This window comes from Numida meleagris, chromosome 2 (genome assembly GCF_002078875.1).
Source record: "Numida meleagris isolate 19003 breed g44 Domestic line chromosome 2, NumMel1.0, whole genome shotgun sequence".
In the NCBI taxonomy this organism is placed as follows: Eukaryota; Metazoa; Chordata; class Aves; order Galliformes; family Numididae; genus Numida; species Numida meleagris.
Genome location: NC_034410.1, coordinates 139,474,143 through 139,483,852, shown reverse-complemented (window position 1 = coordinate 139,483,852; position 9,710 = coordinate 139,474,143). Strand labels below are relative to the sequence as shown.

At 49.9% G+C, this 9,710-nt stretch overlaps 1 protein-coding gene across 1 annotated transcript in view; it reads left to right on the top strand.

Moving 5' to 3' along the window:
- The window catches only part of LOC110393518 (maestro heat-like repeat-containing protein family member 2A), a 12,093-nt gene continuing 7,733 nt past the window's right edge, over positions 5,351 to 9,710 (top strand). Inside the window, exons 1-13 of the mRNA XM_021386418.1 lie at positions 5,351 to 5,655; positions 5,949 to 6,070; positions 6,269 to 6,391; positions 6,527 to 6,692; positions 6,849 to 6,947; positions 7,082 to 7,233; positions 7,602 to 7,745; positions 8,285 to 8,377; positions 8,660 to 8,729; positions 8,851 to 8,964; positions 9,050 to 9,123; positions 9,421 to 9,540; positions 9,686 to 9,703. Coding sequence (XP_021242093.1) covers positions 5,631 to 5,655; positions 5,949 to 6,070; positions 6,269 to 6,391; positions 6,527 to 6,692; positions 6,849 to 6,947; positions 7,082 to 7,233; positions 7,602 to 7,745; positions 8,285 to 8,377; positions 8,660 to 8,729; positions 8,851 to 8,964; positions 9,050 to 9,123; positions 9,421 to 9,540; positions 9,686 to 9,703 — 1,320 coding nt within the window. The 5' untranslated portion in view covers positions 5,351 to 5,630. The remainder of the gene's footprint in view (positions 5,656 to 5,948; positions 6,071 to 6,268; positions 6,392 to 6,526; positions 6,693 to 6,848; positions 6,948 to 7,081; positions 7,234 to 7,601; positions 7,746 to 8,284; positions 8,378 to 8,659; positions 8,730 to 8,850; positions 8,965 to 9,049; positions 9,124 to 9,420; positions 9,541 to 9,685; positions 9,704 to 9,710) is intronic.

Here is a 9,710-nt window from a genome sequence, read left to right as displayed (position 1 = left end):
AGAAATGAGCTGTAAGGTCCTAACCTATTCTGCAAAACAGTCATTCAGAGACTTAAATATGACTGAATTTGCAAATTTGCTGTCTCGGGATTACGCTTATACTCAGACAAGGCAGCTGCATCACTCTGTCCATGGAGAATCAGCAGTGAGTGTGGCTGCCTCCAGAACTGGCAGTGCATTTCTGTGGGCCTATCATTCTTATTAGGGCTGTGTGGTTATTTATAGAGCAGCAGCTGAGACTGGAGATGTAGCTTGCGTGAAGCAGCATAGCAAGGCTGAGAGTGTTGCATTTGCGTTGTTTGGTCAGAAGGGCTGAAGGAAAATGGGATTTTCAACTACCCATTCGAGGAGGGGAAGAATCTACTGTCCAGTGAAACTTTAAAATTGAAGCACAAGAAGTGTCAAAAGATGCAATAATTGAAACTTCTGTATTTCTAAATGTTGCCAGGATACCTCAGGGTAATCCGATTGCATCATGTCACCCTCCTCTGCCAAACCCCATCTTAATAATTCACTGAAAATGTGAATATCCAGGATATGCTGTCTAAATTTTGGTAAAGACCCTATTACGCATCATCCAACACATAAAACAACTCGTAAGCAAAAAGAAAGGAGGTATGGAAACATCCAAGATATGCTAATGCTGAAATACTCTGTGTTTCCAAACTGAAACATTTCAGGGCTCTGCTCTTTTCTCAGTGTTTTAATTTTTATAGTCAAAACAACAAAAACAAATTAATGTTGGAAAAAGCGAAGGGTCATGAAACAGAATCACAGAAAGGTAAAAGGGTCTGCCCCAGAGATTGAGCTTATTTTTGGGAACTGATCATTGCATAGCATGCTATTGTGCTTCATAAGCTCTAAGACTGGAAGCAAAGTCAAGAGCGGGCTGTCAGAATGGAACATTAGTCATATCATCAGCCTATGCTTAAATAATTCCCCCGTGAGCTGTTACACCAACTTAAAAGTACAGGGCCTTGTTTTCAGCTCTGTTACGCTTACATGACACCACTGAAATTAAGGAATAGAACTGCTGTGCTTCAGAGAATTAAATCTATTTTCCTCATTTTAGAAAAATAATCATTTTTAATCGGTAACTGTGTTCCTTTAAACACATGGTTCAACCTTTCTATTTTCCTTGGGGAAAATAAAAACCAATATTTTCTTCTATGTGCCTACAGTCATTTGGGAGAGAATCAGAGATCAGCTGTCATTGCAGAGAATGTCAGAGGAGTTTGTGGCAGCAAGCCATAGTGAGGAGGTTAAAAAAAAACTTCCATCAAGCAATTGTTTTGTTCACATTGTTGAAGTGAGATGAATGTTAGAATTAGGGCCTCATTATAATCCTTGGGGAAAAGATGTAAAGATCTAGCTTACGCTGATCAATTACCTGCTAGAGCATCACATACACAGTAGAAAGGCACAAGAAATTTAATTGGACTATGAGGGGAAAGAAGAATCATGATCCAGTGGGGGTTATTTCCTCCCCTCTCTCCTCGCACGTACCCCCACCTTCTTCCAAGATGAGAACCAGAATTTAATGAGGAGGATTTGAAGTTAGAGTTGTTATTGTTCCAGCCAACAAAGCTGGGGAATGTAGAGTTCATTGTGATGAAGCAGAAACAGGACAGTGAAGAACTCCACCAGTGCACCTTCAGCTCACTGTGGATGCTGCCTTCCCTCTCCCATCTTTCTTTTCACTTAACAGGAATGTTAAATTGCTTATCCTATAGCCTTTAACATCCACGTCCAAGTTTATTTTTTTGTTCAATTTCTCCTTACAAAATCCTACACTAAAATGTTAAAGCTGACAGCCGAGTGATAAAACAAAAGGTCATCTGTGATGCAAATGAGGTGTTATGCCAAACTTCTTAGGTCATAACATTTGTCTGCTGCGTTACCTTCCCCAGCTCCACTACCATCTTGACCAGGCAGACAATAAGCTATTTTACAATAGGCTTTCTCTTCTGTTTGTGCAGAGCTGGATATGGCTTGGAGCTTCAAATGCAGGTCTGTATACAAAGAGAGTTGCTAAGCTACAAAGTTTAGCAGGTTCCTTAAATTTCAGATGTCTTTAAGAAAAATATCTTGCTTGGGATAGAAACAACATGGAGTCAGGCTCTCACTCATCTTCATCAAGGGCCAGCCATGTGCACAAGACATTTAGGGACATTCTGGAAAACAAGTGAAGACAATCCAATGCCTCACTTGAAGGTATCAGGGGCAAAAAGCAGTAAAATTATTTCCCCTTTTTTTTCCCCACAATACACCAATTCAACATGCAACACAGTTCATAGAATTATGGAATCATAGAATTATAGAATGGCTTGAGTTGGAAGAGACCTTAAAGATCATCCAGTTTCAAGCCCCTGCCATAGACAGGGTTGTCACCCACCAGAATAGGCTGCCCAGGGCCCCATCCAACCTGGCCTTGAAACACCTCCAGGCATCCTCAGCTTCTCTGGGCAGCCTGTACCAGTGCCTCACCATCCTTTGAATAAAGAACTTCTGCCTAACATCTAACCAAAATCCCTCCTCTTTTAGTTTAAAGCCACAGGAAGTGGTCAAGTCCAGTAGTTTAGCCAGAGATAAAGAGGGATAGCATGATATAGACAATCAGACGTAGAACAGCTAAGGAAATGAAAAGAGATAAGATGAAGAAAGGCAGAGGAAACCTCAAGATACAAAGCTCAAGACAAACAGTAACTATTAAGATTTAGACTAAGAACATTACTCAGGCAAGTTATCATATAGCTGTCTCCTGTGAGATTTACTTCATCTTATTCTGAAGTTTTTGGCACTGACCATAGTCCATGACTGGATAAATGAGATGACAAATGATATTTCTCACACTGTGGTAAATTTTATGTTTCACAAGCAGGGAAGCTGGCAGGGTTTGAGACAGTCTGCTAGGTTAGACTTTGTTCACACAAATCATTGCAAAGAGACTGTATTTTATTTTATTTTATTTTATTTTATTTTATTTTATTTTATTTTATTTTATTTTATTTTATTTTATTTTACCATTTTTCCCCTCTTCCCACACTGGATTTTCTCCTGAAACGCACATTGTAATGTGCCAGCTTTCTTCACTGTTACATATTTTCAGATCATCATCAGTAAGTCTTTTGCTAGTTTCCAATTTTCTGAAAAGGCATTTGAAGACTCTTCCACACTTCATACAAAGACTAAAAAGCACTGGGTCTGATCAGGAAGGGAGGTCATTTGTTAATAGGAAAGGCTGCACTACAAATACGCTTCTACACTGTACTGTGGCACCAATCACAGCAAAGGCCACACTGGTGTGTCGAGCACTGCTTTTATTCTGAGGGAATGTTTCCTTCTGCTATCAAATCTTCCCATGCAAATAGACTCTTCTTGTAGTTCAAAATAATTTCAAAAAGACCCAAGGGCTGATAAGCAGAAAAAAGTAAAATAAAATGGTTGAAAATTACCTGTGTGAGCATTAAAGTGTCTTTCCCTGGAGAGATGTGAGGAAATTTGGGGCATATACTAGAGGTTACCACACAGGATGGAGAGATGAGACCTGGATTTCTTTTATTGTTGTTTGGTCTTGTTTTATTCTATCACCCAGTTTCCGTGGGGCCTTGAGCTGAGAGAAGCTGCTGTGCTTTAGTTTCCTCATCCTAATTATGGTTTTCCAACAAGTTACATAAAGCTATGATATTTCTAGAGCAATATGAAAGAATGAGAACAGGCACTTTGAATTCAAGATGTGTTTCTATAGCTCTATGAGTTTCTTATCATTTCTCTCTCCGCTTGGGGTTTCAAGGACTTTGGAAGAATTAAGTCAAAATTCAGTTGAATTAAGGTATTTCTTTCTCTAGTCTCGAACCAAAACTACATGCCTCTGTGATCCCAGCTCATGATGGCTGATTTTTCATCTGGATCAATCCAGCAAAGAAATCTCTGATTTTATTAGAGAAAATTTGAGTATATACAATGTTATATACTTTTTTTTTTTTTTAACAGGAATAAGAATGGGAGAACTATAATGACTGTGGTCCCAGTTCACCTTCCACTGCTATAGTGTAATGCGCTCAGAAACACGACATAGGAACAGCCAAGTTACTGTGTAGCCCTGCTAAAATTTCATGCTTCGGAGTCCTCTCTGTTTTCTTCCTAGACTACAAGATGTCTTCATTACTGACATGTCAGCGACCTCCTCATATATTTTACAGCACTTGATATTTACCAGATGTTCCTCAGAATACGTTGTGATGGATGTACAGATGGATAGAAGGAATGAAGGTAGATGAGAGGCTAGCTAGCTATGAAATAATAAATACTGGCAGCCAAAAACAGCTTCCCATGCCTAGTTCTTCAAAACACATGAGGTTTACACGTAAATTCTCAGTGATTCCATCTGCACTAGCTACAGACTCAAGGCCCTCCTGTCTGTGCCTGCATGATCAGGGTATGAAGTACCCGCAAATTCTCCAGCAGTTATCTATCCTCACTGTTTTGCAATTTTTTTTTCTGTCAAATTACGCAGGTGGAGTATCAGCACCAGCAGAATATCTTTCCCTGAGTGATGGTAATATATACATATTTCATTTAAAAGTAGAATATAAACATTTTCTTTATGTGCTTTTAACAGTCACGTTATGGAAATTAAATTGAATCAAGATTAAATGTGAGAAAGACTAATGAACACTTTCAAAATATTTTAGTTTTGTTTTTATTATTTTCACAGCAGTAGTCTGAGCAAAAGACAGAAGGAGTTTAGCCACTAAGAGCAGTCTTGGAACAGACATTTGTCTCGTAATCACCGCTCTTAATTATGTTCCTCTTATGGGCACAAAGATTCACAATGGTTCCCTTTTAAAGATGTCACAGATTTCCCTTTCTGAATCTGGCATGCTGTGGACATGGCTACGTGCAGACCCACATCTTCCTGCTATTGCCCATCCTCTTCCACACTCCCAATCAGCACCCCATGGTGAAACTGCCTGCAAGTGTGTCCTTGGTGCCCTGATTTCTAAAGGGATGCTGTGCTCTTCAGATTCTGCTGTAGGCACAGGGGATTGAGAGGGCACGATCCATGCCCTGCAGCAGGTAAAAAGGGTAAGTTTTATTGGATCAGATACATAGGAAGGTCTCCCTCGTTTCCCCTGAGAATTTCATATCTGTTCCCCTGAGTAAGATAAGGATTAACATAATTTTTAATATAGCGAGCAGTAGTTCACAAGGTGTGGGAGTAAAAAGTTCTTCAAGAATACATTCTTTCTGTGTATCTTCTTTGAGCCTATGTATCAGGAAAAAGAAATGCTACAAACCATTACTTTCACAGAATCACAGAATTGTAGGGGTTGGAAGGGACCTCTGGAGAGCTTCTAATCCAACCTCCCTGCTAAAGCAGGTACGTACGCAAAACGCCTCCAAAAACATGCTGTGTTTTGGGGCCAGCAAGGTTGCCAGGCATGCTGTCTGGTCCCCAGCCCAGGGCACGTCAATCTCTGTGAGGTGACACTCCTCGGTGCGATGTCACAGTGGCTGTCTCTTAGTCCTCTGTGGCAGCGGTGGGAGCGGTGGCTCAGTAGCTTGTGGAAGCTGCAGGAGGAGGACCCAGAGAGAGCACTGTGTCTGTCTGGAGACATCCTGCTGTGATGGAGCGGCTGAGAGCCCTTCGAGGTGAGGTCCCTCCCCCTCTCTCTGTGCTGCCCGAGCACACGTGTGCCACCAGTGTCCGTTTGGGATGTGCCAGCAGCACCGTCCTTGCTCTGCTGAGTGCAGCTGCCCACCGTGGTCTCCCCAGAGCCCCGGCAAGGGGAAGGCTCTCTCCCCTTTCCCCGCCGACCGCCCATGTGCCAGCGCAGCCCACCCTGCGCTGTGGGGCTGGAGGAGCGTTTCTCCCAGAGCTGGCCACATGCTCGGCCCTGGCTCCAAGCAACACCAGCGGCACCTGCTCTGCTCTTTCCTTCCAGGTCTCTTTGCTTGTGTGGGCTGCATGCCCAGGCGTACGCGTCGCGGGAGCAGAGGCAGGGTGGCAAGCTCTGTCCCTGCCTGTCCTGTGACTTTGCTGCTGCAGCGCCTGCAAGACAGGGAGGTGAGTTGGGGATGTGCAAACATCTGTCCTTGCCCCGGCCCGGTGCCACGGTCCCGTGGGTGCCAGGCCCACAGCCCAGGCTTTTGTGCCGCCCTCGTGCCTGCCTGGCCCCGGCAGCACAGCGGCATAGCTGCGGGTGGCACCGGTCGGCTCCCTGAGAACAAGGGCAAAGCGAGCATGACTGATCCCTGTGCCCAGGGTGACCGAGCGCAGGCGTACTGCCAGCTGGAGAGCGCCCTGTGGGAAGAGGGCAGCCGCCCGCCGTGCGGGGTGGCGAACCGGCTGCTGGCAGAGGTGTCTCGGGACCTGACGGCGGCCCAGGTGAGGGGTCACTCCCGAAGGCAAAGGGAGCCGCCTGCCCGCGCTGGGATTCTGCCGGTGGACGGCGGTGGCTTAGCCCTTCCCAGGGCCTCTGGCAGTCTCCTGTGCCGCGTGTCACCAGGGACTCTTTTTCAGGGCGTGACAGACAACCTGAGGATGGCTGCCAGCAATGTCCTGGTGGCTCTGGCACGGTCGCACTTCAGCTTGGTGATGGCCGAGCTCCAGGGCCACCTGAAGGCCATGGGGGAGATGTCCAAGGAGTTTGTGCTCATCACCCTCAGCAAGCTGTTCAGCATCTACGGTAGAGCACCCTCAGCCTCCTGACGTTTAAGACAAGCGGGCAAAGGGCTCTCTCCCCTCTGCGCGTGATCTGCGTTGAGCTGGAGGCTGCAGCCCTGCATCCCCTCCTCCCTCGCTGCCGGGGCTCTGACCGTGGCCCTCTCCTTCCCCTCCGCAGCTCCGCAGTGCATCGCCTTCATGTGGCTGATACTGGCCGGCCTGCGCAGCGTGGCCGGCCAGGTGAGGAGCGGCCGCGCCCTGCGCGTCGCTTGTGCTGGTGAGTGCCGGCCCCTGAGCAGGGGGGCTCGGGACAGCCCTCGCACCTTGCCCTACTGCAGACTCTCACAGGCTCCCTGTTCTCTTGGTATTTTCTTGTTTGTTTTTATTTTATTTTATTTCTTTTTTTTTCAGTTGTGAAACAATGGTCAGAAGGAGTCCGGTTTCACCTGTACTCGGGAAAGCAATGCCCCTGGCCCACCATGGAGAAAGAGCGAATCTATGAGAATCTTTACCAGCTCCTCTGCTCCGTGGTGAGGAACTGGCAGGGCTGCGAGGAGGAACAGGTGAGCACTGCTGCAGTCCCATCCCAGGATGGCAGCGGGGACATCCGTGCTGGCAGCTCTGTCTGTGCCCAGTAGGCTGAGAGCAGAGGGCTGACAAGAGGAAGTGGGCTGGCTGCAAAGGGCCCCAAAGTGGCTGTGTGCTCAGGGCTGGATCTCCCTGTCAGGAAGCGACTGCATGTCACAGCATTGTGGCAGGGAGAGCGGCAGATGAGGGTGCTGGGAAAACCTCCCCGCCCTCCAGAGCAAGCCCATCTCCTGCTGGGCACGGGGACACGGGGAAGGGGAAGGGGAAGAGATTGAGACAGCCCTCTCTGTAGGAAGGGCAGACCTTCAGTCTTTGATGCTGGGCCTCTGCCGTCCCTCTCCAGGACAAACAGGCCGTCCTTGGGGCTGTGGCTGCCATGCTGGATGTCCTCCTGCAAGAGGAGCTGCACCGAGAGCGCATCTGGGAGCAGCTCCTCCGGCTCGTGCACCACTATCAGGAGGTCCGAGACAGTTCCAGGGTGACCAAGGTGAGATGCTGAGCAGGGCTCAGTGCGGACGTGGGGCCGAGTGCCCTGGGGCGAGTGTCCCCGAGGGGTCAGTGGGTTGCAGGGAGGAGGCTGGCAGCCTTTGGAGAAAGAAGGAATGGGTGTCCAAGGGAGGTCTGAGGCTTCCGGAACTCTTCACTCAAGGAAAGAGCAACCCAGGCAGGGCCAGGAGGGAGCCAAGAGTCACTGGGGCCCATCTCCTGGGGATGGGAGGCTTCACCACCGCCACTGTGCGGCCCTGAGTGCCCGAGGAGCTCTGTGCTAATGAGCAGGGGGACTGTGCCCAGTTGCCTCTGATGGGGGAGAAGGCGGCTGTTGGGTGGGAAATGCCTGCAGGCGATGCCCCAGCGGGGCTGGCTTCAGAGCACAGAGACTCTCTTGCTGCTGCTGGGGGGCGGGGACGAACAAGAAGGCCGGCGCGGGAGCTTCTCCCAGCGGACAAACCATTGGGAAACAGTTTCTCCGCTCCCAAGTGGCTAGATGTGGCTTCAGCCCTTTCTTCCTCCCCTGGTCTCTTGCAGAGCCTCAGTATCTTCCTGGAGGCCATGGAGGGAGTTCAGTCTGTCGTCCCCAGGGACACGTTTCTGGCCATCACCAGTGCCGTGTTCTACCAGGTAAGGGGAGCCTATCCTTGCGCCCACAGCACTTTCCCTCTTGGCTAAGTCTCAGGAGGACTGCGGAGCTCCGAGCCTCTAGCAGCCGCTCAGCCTTAGCTCCTGCATGCCCGTGGCTGCTCCGGAGCCGTGCGTGTGCCCCCGGGGATGCTGTGGGGCGGGCTGGGTTTTGCCTGCGTGGCCTCTTCCCGAGAGTGCCAAGGGAGACGCGAGCTGGCGGCACGCTTTCTTTTCCGTCCTCAATGCCGACGCGATTTTCTCAAGCGGGCCTTGTTCCCACAGCTCTCCGGTGACACAAAACAGCACAGCGAGGCTGAGAGCACACGGATGACCCACTGCATCCTGCTGCAGGGTAAGGAGAGGAGATTTGGCCATGCTTGGCGGTGATGGTGCCCTGGCCAAAACCTCTCTTCCAAACCTCAGGAACGGGCATGAGTTGCTTGCTAACACAGCACGGGATTTCCTCCCCACAGCCCGCATCTGCCCGGAGGAAACCATCCTGTTTCTGCAGTCGCAGCTGGGCGATGAGAGGGAGGCCAGACGCGTGGCAGCCCTGGGTCTGCTCGGTGCTCTGGCTCGCTCGGATGGTCAGTACCACGGGTCGGGACTTCCAGGGATCCCTTTGGCCATCTGGGTTGTGCCTCCACGCGTGCTTCTGCGCATCTCTTGCAGAGCCTGTGATGGCAGAGAAGCTGCCCCAGGTTGTGGAGGCCGTGCAGTGTCTGTGCGGGGACCTCAGGACGCAGGTGAGCTGGTTTGGGAAGGGAAAGCGCTGCCGGGGTGGCGATGCTGCTGCCAAAAGGGGCAGGGCTGGGGTGCCCGGGGAAGTGTGGGCACATTGCCCACATGGTCGCCATGGCTCCTGCTGGGGAGGGCAGGCAGAGTGGAGCGGGCAGGTCCCCGTGCTGGGCATGGAAAGCGCCCAGCCTGGGGCTAAGGCCTGTCCCACACCTCCCAAGTCCAGGCTTCTCCTCTGCTCTTGTTCTCTCTGCGCATGCCCAAAGGGCAAAAAAAAAATCAAACCCACAATTGACCCCTGGCAGGTGAGGAGGGCCGTTCTGCACTTCCTCAGGGGTCTGCTCAGCGCTGACGCCCGCAGCTGCTCAGCCTGGGATGTGGTGGGCCACATCTTCAGTGAGTTCAGCCGCAGCGCGGGAAGAAGGGTAAGGACAGTGGGCGGCACCTTCCTTTGGGAGACCCGTGCTGCTCAGAGGCTGGCACACAAGCACCGGTGGGGCCACACCTGAGCCTCCTGAGAGGCTCCTGAGAACTGAGAGTAACCGGCGTTTCCCCAACACTGTTGTGCAGGCGGCCGGAGACCTTTCTGCCCAGG